This window comes from Pristiophorus japonicus, chromosome 8 (genome assembly GCF_044704955.1).
Source record: "Pristiophorus japonicus isolate sPriJap1 chromosome 8, sPriJap1.hap1, whole genome shotgun sequence".
NCBI classification, from domain to species: domain Eukaryota; kingdom Metazoa; phylum Chordata; class Chondrichthyes; family Pristiophoridae; genus Pristiophorus; species Pristiophorus japonicus.
In genome coordinates, this window is record NC_091984.1 from 96,430,990 (window position 1) to 96,456,305 (window position 25,316).

Here is a 25,316-nt window from a genome sequence, read left to right on the forward strand (position 1 = left end):
CATGAGCAACTCAACTGGAGGAACCCCGGTGAACGAGTGGGGTCTGGTGCGGTATCCGAGTAGGACTCGGGACAGGCGGGTCTGCAGAGAGCCTTCCAACATGCATTTCAAGCTTTGCTTGATGGTTTGGACTACCCGTTCTGCCTGGCCGTTGGATGCGGGCTTGAGCAGGGCAGATGTGACGTGCTTAATCCTATTGCGGGTCATGAATTCCTTGAATTCAGCACTGGTGAAGCACGGCCCATTGTCGCAGACAAGGACATCAGGCAGGCCGTTCGTGGCAAACATGGCTCGTAGGCTTTCGATGGTGGCAGTGGACGTGCTTACAGATATTATTACACACTCAATCCATTTTGAATAAGCACCCACAACAACCAAAAACATTTTGCCTAGAAACGGGCCAGCAAAGTCAACGTGGATCTTAGACCACCGTTTGGAGGGCCTTGACCACAAACTTAGTGGTGCCTCCCTGGGTGCATTGCTCAGTTGAGAGCAAGTGTTGCATTGGTGCATGCATGACTCTAAATCTGAGTCGATGCCGGGCCACCACACATGGGATCTGGCTATAGCTTTCATCATTACTATGCCTGAGTGGGTACTGTGTAGTCGCGTAGGAACGTTTCCCTGCCTTTCTTAGGCAAAACCACGCGATTACCCCACAAAAGATAGTCCGCCAGTGGACATTTCATCTTTGTGCCGCTGGAACGGCTTGATCTCTTCATGCATCTCTGCTGGGACGCTGGACCAGCTCCCATGGAGGACACAGTTTTTTACAAGGGACAGTAAAGGATCCTGGCTGGCCCAGGTCCTGATCTGGCGGGCCGGAACGGGTGACTTTTCGTTTTCAAATGCATCCATCACCAAGAGCAAGTCTGCAGGCTGTGCCATTTCCACCCCGGTGGTGGGCAATGGTAGCTGAGAGCATCAGCGTAGTTCTCTGCCTGGTCTGTGGCGGATTACATAGTTATATGCAGAGAGCGTAAGCGCCCATCTTTGGATGCGGGCAGTGGCATTGGTATTAATCCCTTTGCTCTCTGAGAATAGCGATATGAGCAGCTTATGGTCAGTTTCTAACTCAAATTTAAGACCAAACAGATATTGGTGCATTTTTTTCACCCCGTAAACGCATGCCAGAGATCCTTTTTCAATCTACTGTAGGCACTTTCGGCCTTCGACAAACTCCTGGATGCATAGGCGACCGGTTGCAATGTTCTCGATTCGTTTGCTTGTTTTAACACACACCCAACCCCGTTTGAAGATGCATCGCAAGCTAGCACTAAACGTTTACATGGGTTATAGAAAATGAACATAGAACATAGAAAATAGGTGCAGGAGTAGGCCATGCAGTTTGTTGGAACATAACAGATTTCTGGCTTTCTCAAAAGCAACCTCTTGTGATTTCCCCCATACCCTGTCATCTCCCTTGCATAGCAGCACATGTAGGGGTTCTAGCAAGGTGCTTAACCCGGGTAGGAAATTACCAAAATAGTTGAGGAGTCCCAGGAATGACCACAGCTCCGTCACGTTCTGTGGTCTCGGCGCGTTCTTGATGGCCTCCGTCTTGGCGTCGGTGGGTCTGATGCCGTCTGCCGCGATTCTTCTGCTTAAGAACTCGACCTCTGGCGCCAGGAAAACAAACTTCGAGTGTTTCAACCTGAATCCCATGCGATCTAGCTGATTTAGAACCTCTTCCAGGTTCTTCAAGTGTTCGATGGTGTCCCGACCTGTGATCAATATGTCGTCCTGGAAAACCACGGTGCGCGGAACCGACTGTAGCAGGCTCTCCATTTTCCTTTGAAAAATAGCAGCGGCCGATCGAATCCCAAACGGGCATCTATTGTAGATGAACAGACCTTTGTGCGTGTTGATGCAGGTGAGGCCTTTCAAAGATTCCGCCAGCTCCTGCATCATGTAGGCCGAGGTCAGGTCCAACTTGGTGAACGTCTTCCCTCCTGCCAGGGTCGCAAATAGGTCGTCTGCCTTGGGTAGCGGGTACTGGTCCAGTAGCAAAAAACGGTTAATCGTTACTTTATAGTCCCCACAAATTCTGCCCTTCAGGATCAGAACAATCGCACTCGCCCAATTGTTGAATTCCACCAGCTTTCTTGGTGCACCTGTCCAGCTTGATTTCCACTTTCTCTCGCATCATATATGGCACCACATGTGTGGTGGATGGGTCGTGTACTGGGAACCAAGTGGATCTGCACACAAGAACATAAGAACATAAGAATTAGGAACAGGAGTAGGCCGTCTAGCCCCTCGAGCCTGCTCTGCCATTCAACAAGATCATGGCTGATCTGGCCGTGGACTCAGCTCCACTTACCCACCCTCTCCCCGTAACCCTTAATTCCCTTATTGGTTAAAAATCTATCTATCTGTGACTTGAATACATTCAATGAGCTAGCCTCAACTGCTTCCTTGGGCAGAGAATTCCACAGATTCACAACCCTCTGGGAGAAGAAATTCCTTCTCAACTCGGTTTTAAATTGGCTCCCCCGTATTTTGAGGCTGTGCCCCCTAGTTCTAGTCTCCCCGACCAGTGGAAACAACCTCTTTGCCTCTATCTTGTCTATCCCTTTCATGATTTTAAATGTTTCTATAAGATCACCCCTCATCCTTCTGAACTCCAATGAGTAAAGACCCAGTCTACTCAATCTATCATCATTAGGTAACCCCCTCATCTCCAGAATCAGCCTAGTGAATCGTCTCTGTACCCCCTCCAAAGCTAGTATATCCTTCCTTAAGTAAGGTGACAAAAACTGCACGCAGTACTCCAGGTGCGGCCTCACCAATACCCTATACAGTTGCAGCAGGACCTCCCTGCTTTTGTACTCCATCCCTCTCGCAATGAAGGCCAACATTCCATTCGCCTTCCTGATTACCTGCTGCACCTGCAAACTAACTTTTTGGGATTCATGCACAAGGACCCCCAGGTCCCTCTGCACCGCGGCATGTTGTAATTTCTCCCCATTCAAATAATATTCCCTTTTACTGTTTTTTTTTCCCAAGGTGGATGACCTCACACTTTCCGACATTGTATTCCATCTGCCAAACCTTAGCCCATTCGCTTAACCTATCTAAATCTCTTTGCAGCCTCTCTGTGTCCTCTACACAACCTGCTTTCCCACTAATCTTAGTGTCATCTGCAAATTTTGTTAAACTACACTCTGTCCCCTCTTCCAGGTCATCTATCTATATTGTAAACAGTTGTGGTCCCAGCACCGATCCCTGTGGCACACCACTAACCACCGATTTCCAACCCGAAAAGGACCCATTTATCCCGACTCTCTGCTTTCTGTTAGCCAGCCAATTCTCTATCCATGCTAATACATTTCCTCTGACTCCGCGTACCTTTATCTTCTGCAGTAACCTTTTGTGTGGCACCTTATCGAATGCCTTTTGGAAATCTAAATACACCACATCCATCGGTACACCTCTATCCACCATGCTCGTTATATCCTCAAAGAATTCCAGTAAATTAGTTAAACATGATTTCCCCTTCATGAATCCATGCTGCGTCTGCTTGATTGCACTATTCCTATCTAGATGTCCCGCTATTTCTTCCTTAATGATAGTTTCAAGCATTTTCCCCACTACAGATGTTAAACTAACCAGCCTATAGTTACCTGCCTTTTGTCTGCCCCCTTTTTTAAACAGAGGCGTTACATTAGCTGCTTTCCAATCCGCTGGTACCTCCCCAGAGTCCAGAGAATTTTGGTAGATTATAACGAATGCATCTGCTATAACTTCCGCCATCTCTTTTAATACCCTGGGATGCATTTCATCAGGACCAGGGGACTTGTCTACCTTGAGTCCCATTAGCCTGTCCAGCACTACCCCCCTAGTGATAGTGATTGTCTCAAGGTCCTCCCTTCCCACATTCCTGTGACCAGCAATTTCTGGCATGGTTTTTGTGTCTTCCACTGTGAAGACCGAAGCAAAATAATTGTTTAAGGTCTCAGCCATTTCCACATTTCCCATTATTAAATCCCCCTTCTCATCTTCGAAGGGACCAACATGCACCTTCGCCCCCGAGAAACTTCCGATGCCTGGCTCAAACAATGACGGAAACTTGCTCACAATCTGGGCACATGCGGCGTCGTCAACGGACAAGAGCATTCGGATGTCATCCCAGTTCCAGCAGATTTTTCCCAGCCAGCTTCTGCCGAACAGTGTGGGACCATCTCCTGGTACACTCCATAGTGGTAGTTCGTGCACCTCTCCATCATAGGAGACTTTTACTGCTGCACTGCCAATTACAGGGATCAGCTCTTTAGTGTAAGTTCTCAGCTTGGTATGAATAGGGCTCTGCTTGGGCCTGTGTGCCTTGTTGCACCACAACCTGTTGAAGGCCTTTTTGCTTATGATAGACTGACTCGCACCCGTGTCCAGTTCCATGGACACTGGAATTCCATCCAGTTCGACTTTTAACATAATCAGTGGATATTTCGTGGTGAAGGTGTGTACACCATACACTTCTGCCTCCTCGATTCGAGTCTCTAATTCAGTCTGATCTGCCACGGATCGATCTTCCTCTGCAACGCGGTGGTTTGCAGAGTTTGCAGCTCGTCTGCACATTCACTGGAGGTGTCCCATTGTTCCACAGCCTTTGCACACATAGTGTTTGAAGCGGCATTGATGGGCTCGATGATCACCTCCGCAGCGCCAACAAGGTGTTAACTGCCTCACATTAAAGTTTGATGGTGCACTCTGGGTCATCTGAGGTCGTGCAGCTGCAGGTGTGTACGTTCTGCCATATGCTGCCTGAAAACGACATTACTTTGTGTACAGTACATGCTGAAACTTCTTTATGCTGCAAAATTTGTTTGGTGTTATCGCTGATGGACATAAGTGCCTGGGCTATCGTTGTGGCTTTGCTCAGGTTCGGTGTTTCAACAGTCAATAGTTTGCGAAGGATAACCTCATGGCCAGTGCCAAGCACAAAGAAGTCTCTTAGCATTTGCTCAAGGAATCCATCGAATTCGCAATGTCCTGCAAGGCGCCTTAGTTCGGCGATGTAGCTCGCCACTTCCTGGCCTTCAGACCGTTGACATGTGTAAAATCAATACCTTGCCATCAGAACACTCTCCATTGGATTTAGGTGCTCCCGGACCAGCGTACACAGTTCTTCATTCGATTTGGTTGTTGGTTTCACCGGAGCTAGGAGATTTTTATGAGGCCATAGGTTGTTGCCCCACAGACGCTGAGGAAGATCACCCTTCGTTTGGCAGCGTTCACACTCCCTTCCAGCTCGTTGGCCACGAAGTATTGGTTGAGTCGCTCCACGAAGGCCTCCCAATCGTCTCCTTCTGAGAATTTCTCCAGGATACCAACAGTTCTCTGCATTTTCGCGTGGTGGTTCATTATCTCGTCGTCAGTTGTTATGTTCAAAATAGAGTAATGTAACTGAGTACTATAAACCTGAGTAAGTGTGACCTTAGTTCCTTTATTCTAACTCCAGAGTGTTGGTACAGCGTGGGGGGCTTGCTTATATTCAGTGCTCCCAAGGTATGCTGGGATCCCTTGTGACTCCAACAGGTACGTCCTCTGGTGGCGGTATGATACTAGTTATGTAGGGTTGCATACATAACAGTTACAGCAAGTAATCAGGAAGGCAAATGGAATGTTGTCCTTTATTGCAAGGGTGATGGAGTATGAAAGTAGAGAAGTCCTGCTACAACTGTACAGGATATTGGTGAGGCCACACCTGGAGTACTACATTCAGTTTTGGTCTCTATTTAAGGAAGGATATACTTGCATTGGAAGCAGTTCAGAGAAGGTGCACTAGGTTGATTCTGGAGATGAGGGGGTTGACTTATGAAGAGAGGTTGAGTAGGTTGGGCCTGTTCTCATTCGAGTTCAGAAGAATGAGAGGTGATCTTATCGAAACATATAAGATAATAAGGGGTCTCGACAAGTTGGATGCAGAGAGAATATTTCCACTCATAAGGTAAACTAGAACTAGGGGGCATAGAATAAGGGGCCGCTCATTTAAAACTGAGATGAGGAGAAATTTCTTTTCTCAGTGGGTTGCAAATCTGTGGAATTGTCTGGCCCCAGAAAGTTGTAGAGGCTGGGTCATTGAATATATTTAAGGCGGAGATAGACAGATTTTTGAGTAATAAGAGAATAAAGGGTTATGAGGAGCGGGAAGGGAACTGGAGCTGAGTCCATGATCAGATTACCCATGATCTTATTAAATGGCGGAGCAGGCTCGAGGGGCCAAATGGCCTACTCCTGCTCCTATTTCTTATGTTCTCTCTCTTTACCCTTGACCTCTTGCTGTTTACATAGTCATGGTGAGGAACTGTAATCAATAACTGGAAAAGTGCAAGCTGGCAACAAGTGCTCTAGATGGCACTCTAGCCCTATCTACACAGTCCTTCCATCTCTGGCTATCGAATTAGGCCCAACGTTTGAAACAATTTTGTACTGTTCAGCGAAAGACCAAATAAAATCGATACTTCATTTGTTACATGTTCTTGTTATCCATGTGCAAGTTTTATTCTTGATTGCTTTTTGTAGTAACTTTGAATTAGTTTTATTTTCATGAGTACTATGCTGTGCCATACTGAGAGTTTGCACATTACCCGATCTACCCAAGTACAAGGTTAATTCACTATTGGTGCCCTTCTTGTAGGAAAGTGCTCATAGGATATTCCTATGTGTGCTATTTTAATGCAGGATTAACTCATTAATTTTAAATGGATTGAGCTATATGAAAATATCATATGCAGGAATGCAGTAGGAACACGTTAAATGTCTACGTGTGAAGTCTGACATTGGAATTTCTATCCTTTACTGTCAGATTCAACCCTCCGAGGAGATCTTCATTTCTTTCCTCCGTGTCGAGTCTCGGAGAGCAGCCAATTAAACCTGCATTTATATTACAGAAACAGTTCGAGAGCCCAAGGCTGCGGGTGTTGTGGAAACCTCACAACTTATCTTTTAGAGCAGATTCTAAAGCACCATGCTAATGATTCATAACTTCATTTTCTGAACACTGGATGTTGCCCTAATGGGAGTTTCTATACAGGGCAATGTGGGGGGGGGGGGGACGGGGGGGGGCAGTGGAGGAAATAAACTCCTATCTGGTCTAAATAGGTGGGTGGAGTTGCTCAGCCTGTCTGTGGCCAAAAACAATAGGTATCTGTACCTCCGGAGACAATGCTTGTAATTGCTGCCTTTGGAAAGGATAGCAGCCTGTTTTGGTGGGTATTAACATCTCTGAAGGTATCCGTGCCGTCCCTTTAACTTACATCACTGCCACTGAAGTCAGGGCTGTAAGGTAACTGCTCTGTGAAACCTGTCCCTCAGGCAGTCTCCAGCCTTGTTATTCCAAACATATACACCAATAATCACCTAAGCATTAAAATATGATGCTGTTTGTGGCTTCAGCAAGCATTTATCAAATAATTCATGTCAATAATGTTGCACATTTTCAAACAAACAAAAAAGCAACAAAACATTACAGCAAGTGCATGTTCTATAACCATAAAATCACTATTAATATATTCTCCCTTTTTTGTAGCATTTCCACAATTTTCCATTTACCAACAAGAACACACAAATACATTACAATCTGTCAAAACTGTACCAGGATTATTTGCCACAATAATTATTCATTTACAGCATAATACTAAGCAGCAGAGGCAGTAATGTTATCTTTGGCTGACTGCCAAATCACCAGGGTAGGTGTCGATGATGGCGATGATGGCGAGCTTCCAAACAATTTTACAATAGACAGGAAAAGATGGGGCATGGAAGAACGGTGAGCCACACACACAGGGAAGATGGGTAACAAGTGGTTCCCCACCCACAGGTTGTAAGTTAATTTTCTCAATAGTGAGAGCTGCCCTGATGGCATAAGTTCATCTCGAGCAGTAATCCAAAACAGGCAATAATGAATCAGCAGCCCCTTTTACACGTCGCCCGATTTTATTTTCTATTGAGTGCAAAATGGGCAGCCAATTCGCTCATTTCGCGCTACTGCCCCAAGACAAATTTGTGCCCCACATTGTTTTATGTCACACATACCAGGAATTTCCAAGGTTTGCTGTGTGTTTGATCCGAGGCCGGGAGAAGGAAAGGCAAGCAGGGATGCTACAATTATCCTCGGGGTTTGGGCCTAGCACTGCTGAAAAGCCTGCCAACAATGTGCAACAATGTGAAAAATGGACACTTGAGCAAAGTACTGAAGGCAGGGCCTGTGGAACCATACTGAGCACAGACCAGCGTCTTCACAACAAGCAAAGGAGAAAACTCCTTCCTCAGTGCTCCACCTTTGTGACGAGGAATACTTTACCTTTGTGATAGAGGGGAAAATAATTTCCAATATATTTTAAGCAAATGACTGCTCTCCACATGCTACTTGGGACAGAAACCCTTTGCAAGTTGACCACACTACCATTTCCTAATACCAGACACTAAAATGATTCTTGAAAGAAGCATTATTTTTTACTGAAGGTAAATTCAGATCCGAAGAAATAATTTAATTAAAGTGGTCTCTGTTGTGTATCTGTAAAGCATGCACTCCCATGTTCCGCCACTAGGGAGTGCATCCCCTGAAGTCCCAAGGGATCCCAGCATCCCTTGGGAGCACTGTATATAAGCCGGCCCCTAAGGCCTATTCCTCACTCTGAGTGTCTTAATAAAGACTGAGGTCATTGTTACTTTAACCTCCCTGTGTGCAGTCTCGTTTGTGTTAGGAACACAACAACTGGCGACGAGTATACGAATCCAACGCAAAGATGCAGCAAACTATGGGCATCCTGGAGAAGTTCTCGGAGGGTGAGGACTGGGAAGCCTATGTCGAACGGCTAGACCAGTACTTTGTAGCCAACGAGCTGGACGGAGAAGGAAGCGCTGCAAAAAGGAGAGTGGTCCTCCTCACGGTCTGCAGGGCACCGACCTACAGCCTCATGAAGAATCTTCTGGCTCCGGCGAAAGCCACAGATAAGTCGTATGAGGAGCTGTGTACACTGGTTCGGGAGCATCTTAACCCGAGGGAGAGCATGCTGATGGCGAGGTATCGGTTCTACACGTACCAGCGATCTGAAGGTCAGGAAGTGGCGAGCTACGTCGCTGAGCTAAGGCGACTTGCAGGACAATGCGATCATGATGGCTATCTGGAGCAAATGCTCAGACACTTTTTTGAACTGGGCATTGGCCACGAGATCATCCTATGAAAACTTTTGACTGTAGAGACACCGACCCTCAGTAAGGCCATTGCGTTAGCACAGGTGTTTATGTCCACCAGTGATAACACCAAACAAATCTCTCAGCACACAAGTACTAGCAATGTTCATAAATTAACTGGATCTGTGTTTGCGAGCAGAAATATATAGGGCAGAAACCACGAGTCTGCAACTGCCAGCAGGCCTCAGGTGACCCAGATGATTCAGATTCCACAACAAAGGATGAATGCAAGGCAATTCACACCGTGTTGGCATTGTGGAGGCTTCTATTAAGCCTATTCATGTCGCTTCAAAGGGTATGTTTGCAAGAGCTGTGGAACAATGGGCCACCTCCAATGTCTGTAAAACCTGCTAACCACCATGTGGCAGAGAAAGATCGGTCCATGGTGGATCAAAGAAATTTCGAGCCTCAGAGAGAGGGGGCAGATGCTGAAGTACACGGGGTGCGCACATTTTCGACGAAATGTCCACCTATAATGCTAAATGTAAAATTGAATGGCTTACCCGTAGCCATGGAACTGGACACTGGCGCTAGCCAATCCATCATGAGTCAAAAGATGCTTGTGAGACTGTGCTGCAACAAGGCACTCAGACCAGCCCTGAGCCTCATCCACACGAAACTGAGAACGTATACCAAAGAGCTTATTACTGTCCTGGGCAGCGCCATGGTCAAGGTCACCTACAAGTGCACGGTGCACGAATTGCCACTCTGGATTGTCCCGGGTGATGGCCCCACACTGCTTGGAAGGAGCTGGCTGGGCAAAATGTGCTATCACATGTCGATGAGGCCTCCTGTACCCAGGTTCTTAAAAAATTTCCTTCCCTTTTTGAGCCAGGCATTGGAAACTTTTCCGGGGCGAAGATGCAGATCCACTTGGTCTCAGAGGCATGACCCATCCACCACAAGACGCGAGTGGTACCTCACATAATGAGGGAGAGAGTGGAAATCGAGCTAGACAGGCTGCAACGCGAGGGCATCATCTCCCCAGTGGAATTCAGCGAGTGGGCCAGCCCGATTGTTCCAGTACTCAAAAGTGATGGCACGGTCAGGATTTGCGGCGATTATAAAGTAACTATTAACCGTTTCTCGCTACTGGACCAATACCCGCTACCTAAGGCAGACGACCTATTTGCGACGCTGGCAGGACGCAAGGCGTTCACCAAGCTCGACCTGACTTTGGCCTACATGACGCAGGAGCTGGAGGAGTCTTCGAAGGGCCTCACCTGCATCAACACGCACAAGGGACTGTTCATCTACAACAGACGCCCGTTTGGAATTCGGTCGACTGCAGCGATCTTCCAGAGAAACATGGAGAGCCGACTCAAGTCGGTACCATGCACAGTGGTTTTTCAGGACAACATATTGGTCACGGGTCGGGACACCACCGAGCACCTACAAAACCTGGAGGAGGTCCTCCAGCAACTGGATTGCATAGGGCTGCGGCTGAAGAGGTCGAAATACGTCTTCATGACAACAGAAGTAGAGTTTTTAGGGAGAAAGATCGCGGCGGACGGCATTCGACCCACAGACGCCAAAGCAGAGGCTATCAAGAACGTGCCCAGGCCACAGAACATCACGGAGCTGTGGGCGTTCCTGGGACTCTTCAACTATTTTGATAACTTCCTACCGGGGTTAAGCATCCTCTTAGAGCCCCTACATGTGTTATTGCGTAAAGGTGAGAACTGGGTATGGGGAAAAAAAACAAGTAATTGCTTTTGAGAAAGCCAGAAACATTTTATGCTCCAACAAGCTGCTTGTATTGTATAACCCGTGTAAAAGACTTGTGTTAGCACATGACACGTCGTCGTACGGAGTCGGGTGTGTATTACAACAAGCTAATGTTGCGGGAAAGTTGCAACCTGTCGTCTATGCCTCCAGGAGCTTGTCTAAGGCGGAGAGGGCCTACAGCATGATTGAGAAAGAGGCATTAGCTTGTGCGTTCGGGGTAAAGAAAATGGATCAGTAACTGTTTGGCCTCAAATTTGAGCTGGAAACCGATCACAAGCTCCTCATATCCCTGTTCGCTGAAAACAAGCGGATAAATACTAATGCCTCAGCCTGCATACAAAAGTGGGCACTTGCGCTATCAGTGTATAACTATACCATCCGCCATAGGCCAGGCACCGAGAACTGTGCAGATGCTCTCAGTCGGTTACCATTGCCCACCACGGGGGTGGAAATGACGCAGCCTGCAAACTTGTTGATGGTGGCGCAGCCCGCAGACTTGTTGATGGTCATGGAAGCGTTTGAAAATGATAAATCACCTGTCACGGCCCGCCAGATTAGGACTTGGACCAGCCAAGATCCTCTGCTGTCTCGAGTAAAAAAAAAACTGTGTACTGCATGGGAACTGAGCCAGCATCCCCGTTGAAATGCAAGTGCCAATCAAGCCGTTCCAGCAGCAAAAGGATGAGCTGTCCATTCAGGCAGACTGCCTGTTATGGGGTAACCGCGTAGTGCTACCCAAAAAGGGCAGGGAGACAGTCATCTCGGATCTCCACAGCACACACCCGGGTATAGTAATGATGAAAGCGATAGCCAGATCCCACGTGTGGTGGCCAGGTATCGACTCTGACTTAGTGTCCTATGTACGGCAATGCAGCGTGTGTGCTCAGTTGAGCAACGCACCCAGAGAGGCACCACTAAGTTTGTGGTCCTGGCCCTCCAGACCATGGTCAAGGATCCATGTCGACTATGTGGGCCCGTTTCTCGGTAAAATGTTCCTGGTGGTGGTAGATGCTTTTTCAAAATGGATTGAATCTGAAATAATGTCGGGAAGCACCGCCACCGCCACCATTGAAAGCCTGAGGGCCATGTTTGCCACCCACGGCCTGCCTGACATACTGGTCAGTGACAACGGGCCATGTTTCACCAGTGCTGAATTTAAAGAATTCATGACCCGCAATGGGATCAAACATGTCACCTCGGCCCCGTTTAAACCAGCCTTCAATGGGCAGGCAGAACGGGCAGTACAAACAATCAAACAGAGCCTTAAACAAGTCACAGAAGGCTCACTCCAAACCCGCCTGTCCCGAGTACTGCTCAGCTACTGCACGAGACTCCACTCGCTCACAGAGGTGCCCCTGGCTGAGCTACTCATGAAAAGGACACTTAAAACCAGACTCTCACTGGTTCACCCCAACCTGCATGATCAGGTAGAGAGCAGGCGGCAGCAACAAAATGTAAACGATGGTCGCGCCACTGTGTCACGGGAAATTGATCTGAATGACCCTGTCTATGTGCTAAACTATGGACATGGTCCCAAGTGGATCGCGGGCACGGTGATAGCTAAAGAAAGGAGTAGGGTGTTTGTAGTCAAACTAGGCAATGGACAAATTTGCAGAAAGCACCTGGACCAAACGAGGCTGCAGTTCACAGACTGCCCTGAACAACCCACAGCAGACACCACCCTTTTCGAGCCCACAACACACACCCAAAGGATCAACAACACCACCCCGGACCAGGAAATCAAACCCATCATGCCCAACAGCCCAGCAAGGCCAGGCTCACCCAGCAGCCCTGCAGGGCCAAGAACACGCCAGCCCAGCGAGGGCACAGTCAACACACCAGAACAGACATTTGTCCCGAGACCGTCTACCAGGGAAAGAAAGGCTCTCGGCTGCCTCACCCTGTAAATAGTTTTCACTTTGACTTTGGGGGGGGGAATGATGTTGTGTATCTGTAAAGCATGCACTCCCATGTTCCGCCACCAGTGAGTGCATCCCCTGAAGTCCCAAGGGATCCCAGCATCCCTTGGGAGCACTGTATATCAGCTGGCCCCTAAGGCCTGTTCCTCACTCTGGAGTGTCTTAATAAAGGTCACTGTTACTGTGTGCAGTTTCTGTGTTAGGAACACAATAGTCTCCATAAAAATGGAGGAGACTGGTACAGATGTAGAGTTTACAGTCAAATTCTGTAAATCTGTTGGAAATGACATATTTTGGAGCCCTTGAACCATCTGGTGCCGATATTAGCAGATAGGTATTCATCAATTATTATTATTACTAGTAATTTCCAGGCTCAGTGGGCAAGTTGATTGTACTCTTGCCTTTGAGTCATCAGGTTGTGGATTCATGTCGCACTATGGAATTGAGCACTTCACTTGGACTGATGCTTCAGCGCAGTACTGAGATAGTGCTGCATGGTTGAAGGCGCTGCCTCTCAGATAAGACATTAAACTGAGCCTCCGTCTCCCAGCTGTGGGCATGTAGGATCCCATGGCGTGTGTTGACGAAGAGCAGGGAGTTCTCCATTCAAGTATTTCTGATTCAAACAAAATCACCAGAAACAGATTGCCTGGTTATTCATTTGTTTGCTGTTTGTGGAACATGCTCTGCACAAACTGGTTGCCCTACATTACGTCAGTGTCTGCACTTCAAAAGGTCATTGTTTGGCCATGAAGTACTTTGCGATAGTCAGTTGACATAAGGCGCTGTACAAATACAGGCCATTCTTTCCAGGGAGCTTAGTTTCCATTTGATTAAAACACAGCTATTGAGGTGTCTCTGTATTTGCCCGTTACTTATCTAATTTCTACTGGATTTGTTTTGCAGTTCGAATCCTGGGGAAGATGAGCGAAAGTCTGGGAAAAATCTGCTGTGTTCGTCCACACGTCGAACGCTTCACCTTTGTGGGTAAGAGCATTTTCTTCTTGTGGTAGAGTCAGGGGGGGCGGGGGATGGGGGGTGAAAGTGCCCACCACCTAAAACAAGGTGTAACAACCGGTTTCAATGTGTTTTGGCCACCCCATGCATTTGGGTGACCTCACTGTCGAAATTCAGCACTTCGGCGATTTTTTTGGAGCGGGGCAGAAGTGGCCTCATCATTGGAACGGGGCAGAAGTGGGGGCGGAGCAGAGTAGCCGAGGCTGTCAGTCATCAGCGCCGTGCTGATGACTTCATCGCATTGGCGCATCACAACGTTTCTCCCCTTCAGTTAAAGGGGAGGGCCGCTGCGAACTCTGCAGCCACTTTAGTGGCATACACTGGGCTACCTGGGAGGGTTTCGGCTGGGCCAATGGCCTAGCACCCAAGAAGGGGTGCCAGGCTGCCTGTTGGCGGCCCGGCCGAACCCACGGCCATAAAAAAAATAACATGGCGGCCGTGGCAGTGCGCCTTCCCCTTTAAGGGCGGCCAAGCCGCCATGCCACAGAGAATGTACCGACAGCAAAAGCTGTCAGGGTCACCAATCGTTGACGGGGCCGCTCCCGCGGGGCAATACTGGGAAAAGGGCAATTTCTCGAGGGGCAATTTCGCGAGGGGGTTCCCGGCAGTTGATAAGGGTCGGCGCGTGCAAGCCGCAGCGGGAAAACGGGCGGAGCAGTCCCGGACATCGCTCCAAACCTGAGGAAGGGCAATTTCTAAAATGGCGGCCCCTCTGCGGCGACTCGGTGGCCATTCCGTGCCGCCTCATGGCCGCTGCTTTCAGGCGGCCAGAGGCCTTATTGGAAGGGACATTTTCCACCCCAGACTCTTTACCAAAGCACAAATTCCCTATCATACTTCAACATGTAAAATAACCCTGTAGACAGGACTCCACTGTATTAAACAGCCTATTCAAAGCCTTAACGTTATTTTATTACACATTGAAAACCAGGAACACTGAGCATGCTCACAAGTAAGCATTTACAAATTATAGGGGGAAAGATTTGGGTCATTTGCGCCTCCCGGGGTGCTAACGGGACGCAAACAATTTGGGCACAGCACTGCCTCTGACACCTGCGAAATAACCGGTAGTGACCCGGACCGCGCACTGGCAATGACCATGTCATCATGCACAGCGACCCATTTTCGCCCCAGCGCAAAAATTCGGTAGCACCCCGTGAAGCTGCCACGGGCAATGCCCACGACATATTCGCAGGGTGTGTACCGGGCTGTAGGCTGCTCGCAGGGTAAAAATGAAAGGGAGGTGCGGCAGTAAAAAAATGGCCGACTTACCGGTCGCGGTCTGCTTCAATGCAGATCGCGGGGTCCGTGCAGCCCAGCACTGCGGTTGTGTGCCAGGCTGCTGTCACAGCACCCTACTCCTGGTGGTCTAGCGATGGCCCCTTCTCCCTGCTGCAGAGTCGGCAGCTTGGCCTCTCTTTTGCTGGAAGGCGAGGTCCCTGTCTTCGCGCCAGGGCTACGTGTCCCTCCGCGAATCGCTGGAAAATGTGCATCCCGTTGCACCTTGGTCCCACCCCCGCCCCCGACAGGAAGTATAGCGCGAGAGTTTGCGCTGCAGTTCATGTCGGGGCGGTAAGCCCAATATAGCTTGCGGGGTGGGACTTCTGCCCCTGGTTCGGGAAGACCCTCCTCTCGGCTGTTACCACAACCAAATTTTCAGCCGCAAGTCTCAATTTAAAAGTAACTGAACAGCTGCTCTAAAATTGCAACTTTATGTTTCTGGCTGCGGACATTTCCCAATGTCAAGGAAAGTGCATATGGATGAGAAATGGAAAGAGCACATTACTGGTCTGTACAGATGGGTAGAGAGCTCAAACTGCCTACTGCCTAAATAGCACTCGACACTATCGGAGCCATCTGTTTTATGCTTGCCTCTAGCTGCCCTTGAGGTCTTTTGGAAACCCGTCTCATGATGTGAATCTTGATGCCTGAGGTGGCACTAGTGCTGCCTCACTTGTATGTTTTTTAATTTGTTCTTGAGATTTTGTTGCAAGGGAAGCTTCTGCAGGTTAGTCCCCAACCGGGAGGACCTTTTGACATTTTAATTATTGTCAGGGCTATTGTTGATTTATTGTTTCCAGAAGTAAATAGTGCAGTTGGCCATCCAGATGTTTGAATTAAGTTCTGGCAGGACACAAAAGTCCCTTCACCTGCAGCTGTCTCTTGGTCCACTGATGATCTGCCATCGATTCTACCAATGCTTCTGATCAGCCTTTTCCTGGCTAACTCTCCCAACGTGTCCTTAATCTGTAATGCTGCATAGAGAGCGCATTTCCTGTAAATAGAATTCAAGACAAAAGGAATGTACAAATCCAAGGCAAGGAAATCAGCTAGAAAAATCTGTGGCCCTGATTGTACATAGTGTGTTACATGACATAATGCCCCTATCACTATAAAACAGCATACTCTCTGACTCTCTGGCCGGAAATTTACCAGCAAAGAGTGAGTGGGTTTGAGAACGGGTGGGTGATTAAATGCTTCATTCACCGGCTTCTGTATTTCACTCGAGCGTGTTTGGCTGTGAGGGGGGCGGGTTACCAATTTAAAGCAATTAAGAGCTAGTTAAGAGGCTATTAAGAGCCTTTTTACATGGATTTTCAAGTTTAACTGCGTTAACTGGATTCCCGGGCTTCCTGGCCCTCGCCAGTGAAAGCAAGACGAGAGCACAGCAGCAATTGAGGGGGCTGAACAAACAACAGGCAAAAAGTACTGAGACCTCACACCTGCTTCCTTGCCTAAGGGAAAGGCTTTTGCTCACAGCACTTATTCTGAGTGTTTGCTGTCAGTACTTTGCAGGTGATTTCTACCACTTTGGAAGACACTCTCACTACATTGAAAGATTGTGCATCTGATCTGCACTTTACATCTGTCATATACCAGATCAGCATGGGTGCCGCTTATGCTGTTTCACCTTGGACCTTGGATAAGGACCATGATCATCGACTGCACACATGTGCCGATCAAGGCACCTCCAGATCACCCTGGAGTGTCCATGAACTGTAAGGACTTCCACTCCAGCAGCAACAAAACCAGCAGCACCAGCAGGAGCACAGCAGCCTTCTCCTCACCGACCCGAGAGAGAGGGGATGAGCACAACAGTACAGCCCATAGGAGGCGATACCCCCAACACAGGAGATATGGGCAGAGAATCAGCTTCCTGGACATAACAGAATACCAGTGCCTCTGGAGGCTCAACGTTTCATGTCAGGTCATGGCAGATATTTGTAGCCTTCTGGAACACTCCTAATCTTTTGGCACCCTGTGCGGAGGGGAGCGGGCAGGCCACCTCATAGGACTGCTCCTGGGCATGGCCAAGGTGGTCATCAACCGGTCCACGCAGCGGGCGGTCGAGGGGGTCGTTCAGCCCGACTGCCTGCCTCTCTTCCACAGTTACATCCGAGCCAGGGTGTCCCTGGAGATGGAGCATGCGGTGTCCACCGGTACGCTCGCGGCCTTGCGCGAGAGGTGGGCGCCAGAGGGACTGGAGTGCATCATCATCCCCGGCAACCAAATTCTAATTTGATTTAAGTTACTGGCAAAAGTTTAATTTGATTAATATATCGGTTTTAGTGACCCCCCTCCCCCCCCACTTTAATCAGGGGGCACTTGTATTAAAGTTTGCCATCTAATTTACTCCTTTAATAAGGGGGCATTTGATTTACAGGTGCAACTAAAATAGTTGTAACCTGCTGGAAGAAGACCTGCAGCCAAGTGGACCTGGTGGACACGTATTACCAGCGGCTGTCAAAGTCACCGCCGCCCTCAACTTCTTTGCCTCAGGCTCCTTCCAGAGATCAGCAGAAGACAGTTGCAAGATCTCATAGTCGGCTGCCCACAAATGCATTCACTCAGGTGACAGATGCCATGTTTGTCAGGGCAGGCAGTTAGATAGACTTTGGCACCGATGAAGCCACTCAGAATGAGTGGGCGCTCGATGTTGCGGCTCTGGCTGGCTTCCCACAGACGCAAGGCGTCATCGACTACACACGTGTGGTGATCAAGGCACTTCCAGATCACCCTGGAGTGTTTGTCAACTATAAGGGCTTCCATCCTTCAATGTGCAACTCGTCTGCAACCATAAAAATATCATCATGCATGTCTGAGCCAAATTCCCAGGGAGCTGTAATGATTCATTCATCTTGCGCCAGTCCACCCTCCCTCAGCTCTTCGCACCTCCAACCAGACTCGCCAGCTGGCTGCTTGGCGACAAGGGGTATCCACTGACGATGTGGCTGGCGACACCCTTGAGGAGGCCAAGCAATGAGGCTGAAGAGCACTGCAAAGAAAGCCAAATGACGACGAGATGCAATGAAAGCCAAATTCCGACGAGATGTCTAATAGAACAAGTAATCGGGGTGCTTCAGATTCCTGGACAGATCTGGAGGAGCCCTTCAATATGCACCAGCCAAGATCTCCAGATTGATTGTGGTTTCCTGCGCTCTGCGCCTTGCTCTTCCTGCAGCTCCAATACTCACTTCTGTGTTACGTTGTGCAGGGCGCAGGGCCTCTTTGGAGGAGGAACAAAAGGAGGAGGAACTAGATTTAGACATGGCACCAGCACCAGGGACAGCCTCATAATGGCACGATTTAGTTTGGTTTCATCAGTGCACCCATCTGATGCACAGATGCTGAACCTACTCCCCCACCATCACCCCCAACCACAAAGCAGTCCTACAATGACCAAGCCATTCCTTTCACAGACACTTATTGCTCTTAACATTCATTACAAGAGACAAGGCCACTTGCCAGGCAGCGAGCAAAAATGGACAAGACGGGAAAGTGATGCAATCAAATAATTTTATGTGCCTCAAAATTTAAACATAACCTTCACAATGCCAGATTAGCTAACACACCCATGTCCATACCTTTATGCAACTAGAATTCTTTCCTCTTCCTCTTCGTACCACTTCAATGTCATGCAACTTGAGCAGAGGCAAAGGCAGGCTGCTCACTTCCCTGCGCTTACTGCTCAGATGCTCTTGGCTAATGTCCTCTGGGCTTTGTAGCACATGAGGTCTCCATCAAAGACTGCTGCACCTGCACCTGTGCAGGACGGACTTAGCCATCGGGACAGGAGGCAGTATGTGGGCCACTGACTTCGGGGCAACGGGTGAGAAATGGAAGCGCTTTGAGGCCACCCACACTTCCCTGCTAGCAGTGAGCTGGAGAGCACTTTGCTGCACATCAGTGGGGCACTGAACATAGAAACATAGAAAATAGGTGCAGGAGTAGACCATTCGGCCCTTCGAGCCTGCACCACCATTCAATATGATCATGGCTGATCATTTTTGCAACTTCAGTACCCCATTCCTGCTTTCTCTCCATACCTCTAGATCCCTTTAGCCGTAAGGGCCACAACTAACTTCCTTTTGAATAAATCTAACGAACTGGCCTCAACAACTTTCTGTGGTAGAAAATTCCACAGGTTCACAATTTTCTGAGTGAAGAAGTTTCTTCTCATCTCAGTCCTAAATGGCTTACCCCTTATCCTTAGAATGTGACCCCTGGTTCTGGACCTCCCCAACATCAGGAACATTCTTCCTGCATCTAACCTGTCCAATCCCATCACAATTTTATATGTTTCTATGAGATCCCCTCTCATTCTTCTAAATTCCTGCCTAGTCCATCCAGTCTTTCTTCATATGTCAATCCTGCCATCCCGGGAATCAGTCTGATGAACCTTCACTGCACTCCCTCAACTGCAAGAATGTCCTTCCTCAGATTAGGAATCCAAAACTGTACAGAATATTCAAGGTGTGGCCTCACCAAGGCCCTGTACAACTGCAGTAAGACCTCCCTGCTCCCATACTCAAATCCTCTCGCTATGAAGGCCAACATGCCATTTGCCTTCTTCACCGCCTGCTGTACCTGCATGCCAACTTTCAATGACTGATCTACCATGATACCAGGTCTCGTTGCACCTCCCCTTTTCCTAATCTGTCACCATTCAGGTAATATTCTGCTTTCCTGTTTTTGCCACCAAAGTGGGTAACCTCACATTTATCTACATTATACTGCATCTGCCATGCATTTGCCCACTCACCTAACCTGTCCAAGTCACCCTGCAGCCTCTTAGCATCCTCCTCACAGCTCACACCGCCACCTAGCTTAGTGTCATCTGCAAACTTGGAGATATTACACTCAATTCCTTCATCTAAATCATTAATGTAAATTGTAAATAGCTAGGGTCCCAGCACTAGTCACTGCCTGCCATTCTGAAAAGGACTCGTTTATTCCTACTCTTTGCTTCCTGTCTGCCAAACAGTTCTCTATCCACGTCAATACATTACCCCCAATACCATGTACTTTAATTTTGCACGCTAATCTCTTGTGTGGGACCTTGTCAAAAGCCTTTTGAAAGTCCAAATACACCACATCCACTGGTTCTCCCTTGTCCACTCTACTAGTTACATCCTCAAAAAATTCTAGCAGATTTGTCAAGCATGATTTCCCTTTCATAAATCCACACTGACTTGGACCGATCCTGTCACTGCTTTCCAAATGTGCTGCTATTACATCTTTAACCGGTCTATAATTCCCTGTTTTCTCCCACCCTCATTTTTTAAAAAGTGGTTTTACGTTAGCTATTCTCCAAACCATAGGAACTGATCCAGAGTCTATAGAATGTTGGAAAATGACCACCAATGCATCCACTATTTCTAGGGCCACTTCCTTAAGTACTCTGGGATGCAGACTATCAGGCCCTGGGGATTTATCGGCCTTCAGTCCCATCAATTTCCCTAACACAATTTCCTGACTAATAAGGATTTCCTTCGGTTCCTCATTCTCGCTAGATCCTCCGTCTCCTAGTATTTCCGGAAGGTTATTCGTGTCTTCCTTCGTGAAGACAGAACCAAAGTATTTGTTCAATTGGTCTGCCATTTCTCTGTTCCTCATTATAAATTTACAGCCAAGGCTAGGTTTTGATCCATCCTAATTAAAGTGGCATTCAGAATGTGCAAGCTGTTGGTGAGGGCAAGCATGCACTCGTTTGGCGCCCATGTTTGATGCTCCATGCATCCTTCCTGTGGACAAACACATCATAGCTAAGACCTATGACATCCTGCTAGTCATGCCGAGGATGGACTTCTCCATTCTCTCTGCAAGCGTGCACATCGCGGCTGGAAATCCTGCCAGAGCCTCATACAATTTTTGCTGCTCCTCCAGAATCATCCACTTTGTCATCAGCCCCCAAGTTTCACCATCTGCGTTCAGTTGAGCAGAGCTTGGTGTGTTCTGCACCCTCCGGCGAGGACTCCCCACTGCTGTCCCTAACTCCACCACCTGCTCTTGCTCACTTGTGATCTGTGCTCACGTGTGACAGCACTACGATCTGACTTAATGGTCCCACCAACATGTGTGTATCTGCCCTGGTGCTTGGTGTGCATATGTCCTGTCAAGGTGCACTATCAGAGTTAGCAACCTCCTCTGTGGAGTCTTCTTCCTCCTCTGGCTCCACTGGTTGTTGGACATTTGATGGGCCTGTGGGAGAGTAAAGACATGAATTAGAATTGTCATGGTAAAAATGTTTCAAATGAACATTGTGCACATGATCATATTTCACTGGCTGCTGACATAAAGTCAACATGAGTGTCTATTGTATACCGTGTGGTTGTGTGATATTTAATTCTGTCACTAGGTTGCTGGGAGCTTCCTGTCTCTCTATCTTCCACTACCATCAATACCGATACTCCGCTTAGCTCCAGTCAGCGTAGTGATGATTGGTGGGCCATCTCTGGTTCTCCGCCTCTCCCGGGTTCTGTGCTCTCTTCTCCTGCAAGGAGGGAAACAAGAGACCTTTGAGTGAGAGTCATGGAATGAGTGGAAGGGATGGATGAGCAACATCTGTAGAGGTTGACTCTGAGGGAGAGGCCGTGACATTGCATTGAGATGAAGGTAGGTATCAGTGGTGGATGGTCAGATGGGGATGTGAATAAGTGCATAGATAGTGAGAGATGGGAGTACTTGCAAGGTATGTTGGTGTGAGCAATGATGTGCAAGTGTAGGCTTGAGAAGAGGGAGTAGGAGTGACACGCACATCAGGATATAGTTGAATGTGGCATTGTACTCGCCTATCCTGACCTCATGAGGTCAAAACATAGAAACATAGAAATTTACAGCGCAGAAGGAGGCCATTTCGGCCCATCAATCATTAAATCTCTTCCTGCATTGAATCCAGGACTATGCGACAAGACTCTTGCTGCTCACCTCTGCTGCAATCTCCAGCCATGCCTCTCTGAGGTCTCTGAGGCTGGCTTCCTCCTCCCATCAGCAGGGAATAAAACCTCCTTGCGGGCCCGGACACCTTGCAGCAGGAGGTCCAGGGAGGCATCACCTCCACAAATCTTCAACTGTCATCTTTGCAGTGTTCCTTTAAATACCAGCGCTGAATTGGACCCATGCTGACGTCATCACGCCGGCTTGCGTTAATTGGTCGGGAAGCCCGATGGCTTCGTTAAAAAGCCACTGACAAATGTGCCACTGAAACTTCCGGGTTCCCCACACAATCCTCGGCTCCCCCGCTGCTAGCGTGTTAACAGGTAAAAATTTCGGCCTCTGAGCAATCCCACAGAGAATCTGCTGCTAACTAGTAATTTCTCCAGAGATAACTGGAAATGTTGCATGCTGCTGATTTGATGAATGATTGCCATGGAGATGATTCAATTACATTATTAAATAAGGCAGTTCAGAGTATGGGTAGATGTGATTCAAAGCACTGACAATGACTCTCAAAGATATGCATTGTCCTTTTGGCTGAGATTTCCAACAAAATGCAAGCACTTGGACAATTTACAATCGATGTGCTGATTCCTCGTGCTCAGGCCACCAACGGAAATGTGCTTGCTGCAATTTGCCATTTCCAAAAAAGAATATCAACACTGTTCCTAAGAAACAAAGGAGAGCCTGTTATTTTAGAATGTAATATATTACTAAAAGTTAGTGGAATTAATCTACATTACCTTTTGGCTACTGGGGTTTATGGAGCTCATGCTCACTGAGGCATTATAAAATGACATCTTGATATCATTTGATAAGATTGTAAAATCTCTGGATACATTCCACCCTTATAACACAGTCCTTAAGAGTCATGTATTTTGTATATTTTATTATAATTTGTAGCATGCCCTAGCAAATGTCACAACAAAGTAAAATGGAACATAAAATAATTAAGGTACAAATTCTAGTGGCCTGATATTTAGGGTTATAACTTTTCCATTTATTTCCAATTACAAGAATACACTAGTTTAGAGAGCTGCAGGCAATCATCCCCTAAACATACCTCGGTTTCAATCTTGCATAGAATACACGGCCGGAAACAGGCCATTTGGCCCAAATAGTCCATGCCGGTATTTATGTTCCACTCATCCCTGTTCCCATCCTTCCTCATCTAACTCTAACAGCTTAACGCTCTATTCCCTTCTCCCTCATATGCTTATCTAGTTTCCCCTTAAATGTATGGATACTATTTGCCTCAACTACTCCCTTTGGTAGCGAGTTCCACATCCTCACCACTCTTTGGGTAAAGAAGTTTCTTCTGAATTCCCTATTTGATTTCTTGGTGACTATCTTATATTGATGGCCTCCAGTTTTACTCTTTCCCACATTTAGAAACGTCTACTCCATCAAGACACTTTACAATTCTAAAGACCTCCACTAGGCCGCCCCCTCAGCCCCCTTCCCTCAAGAGAAAAGAGACCCAGCCCATTCATCCTTTCCTGATAGACAGAAGCTCACATAATGAACAAAATCTCACTGTTAGTTGTTTATCTGTTGTTGTTGTTGATGTTGTTGTACAGGGTTGCAAATCTAGGCCTAGAAATGTCTCTCTTACCAAGCACACTGTATGAAGAAAGGGAAATACGTGCTGCAGAAGCTGAGGCCCAGACAAAACATTTGATTGGCATAACTGCATTCAGGAATATTAAGGAAGAAAATTGATTTAGTTCCACATGACTAATAAGAAGTGATGCATTTGAGGTTTCATTATAGGTTTCCTGCTGCAGCCATGAACATGTTATTGAGGTAGATCGGTCTTTTAAAAGTGCTATAAACAATAGCAAATTGCACTAAGCTAGTACAAGAAAAGCAATGTCAAAGGTCAAACCGTGCAGCACTGTGCCAATGTTGTCCTTCTTTAAACTCTGCAATATTAAACTGTGCAACACTCACTTTCAGAGAACTTGTAGAAATAGGAATGTAACCTGAAAACATTAATAAAAATCATTAGACCATTAAGCCCAGAATGAGAAATGACTATTCATCCCATCGAGTCCAAAATTCCTATGTTGTTGGCTTCCTTCCCCTTCCCCCCCCCTCCCCTTCCTCCTCCCCCCCACTCCCCGCACCCCTCCTCTGCACCCCCCACTCCCCGCACTCCCCCACTCCCCGCACCCCCCCACCACAGCACCCCCTCCCCCTTCCCCCACCCCCCACAACCATTTTTTGTTCCTTACTTTAAGGAACACTAAAGGAGCGATGCATACTGGGAGTATCTATCGGGAAATTGCACGTCCCCAGCTATTGTTTTCTACCCATTCATTTTAGCTGATATAAAACATGCTCTGGGGATAGGCAATTTTCTGATATGCATTCCCAGCATGTGCCTAGAATGCCAAAAAAGAATATCTCCCCTTCTCTTTTCTTTCAACAACAACAACTTGCATTTATATAGCACCTTTAACTAATTAAAACGTCCCATGGTGCTTCATGAGAGCGTTATGAAACAAAATTTCACATAAGGAGCGATAAGAGCAGATGACCAAAAGTTTGGTCAAAGAGGTTGGTAGGTTGGTTTTAAAGACCATCTTAAAAGAGGAAAGAGAGGTAGAGAGGCGGAGAGGTTTATGGAAGGAATTCCAGAGCTTAGGGCCTAGGCAGCTGAAGGCGCCGCTGCCAGTGGTGGAGCGATGAAAATCGAGGATATGCAAGAGACCAGGTTTGGAGGAGCGCAGACATCACGAAGGTTGTAGGGCTGGAGGAGCCTTTCAGTAAATAAAACGGTGCTATTAGTTTCTATAATTCACAGTCTCCATTTTCAGCAGATATCAATTCAGCTCCCTTTTAATCCTTGAATCTCACATAATATAAAAACAAATGTTACTAAGGCAGATATTCCTGTTCCTGGGCATGTTGTTTCACCTGAGGACCACCCAGTGTTCCTTCCATTCATTGGAGGGGCTCCATTTTGGGGATGCAATTCTGCCTCCCCAATTTTTACTTTATTCGCTGTGGCCAGGTGATGCAACGTGCTCAGGTGCAGGAACAGGAAAAATTGGGGTTGTGGCATGTTGAGGGCAATGAGATGAGACAAAAATGTTCTGGACAGACATAAAAAGTGAGAACCTTGCAGTTTCTTTTGTCAATCAGTTAGTTGAAGAAAAGCATAATTCACCATGCTGAAAAATTCGGGGAACTTTGATGCAGGTAAGGCTTGGGGACCCCTATGCTTTTGCA

At 47.5% G+C, this 25,316-nt stretch overlaps 1 protein-coding gene across 2 annotated transcripts in view; it reads left to right on the forward strand.

Moving 5' to 3' along the window:
* nmnat2 (nicotinamide nucleotide adenylyltransferase 2) overlaps positions 1-25,316 on the forward strand; it is a 425,329-nt gene that overhangs the window by 388,033 nt on the left and 11,980 nt on the right. For both annotated transcript variants that reach the window (XM_070887134.1, XM_070887135.1), the window contains one exon: positions 13,752-13,832. In XM_070887134.1, coding sequence (XP_070743235.1) covers positions 13,752-13,832 — 81 coding nt within the window. The remainder of the gene's footprint in view (positions 1-13,751; positions 13,833-25,316) is intronic.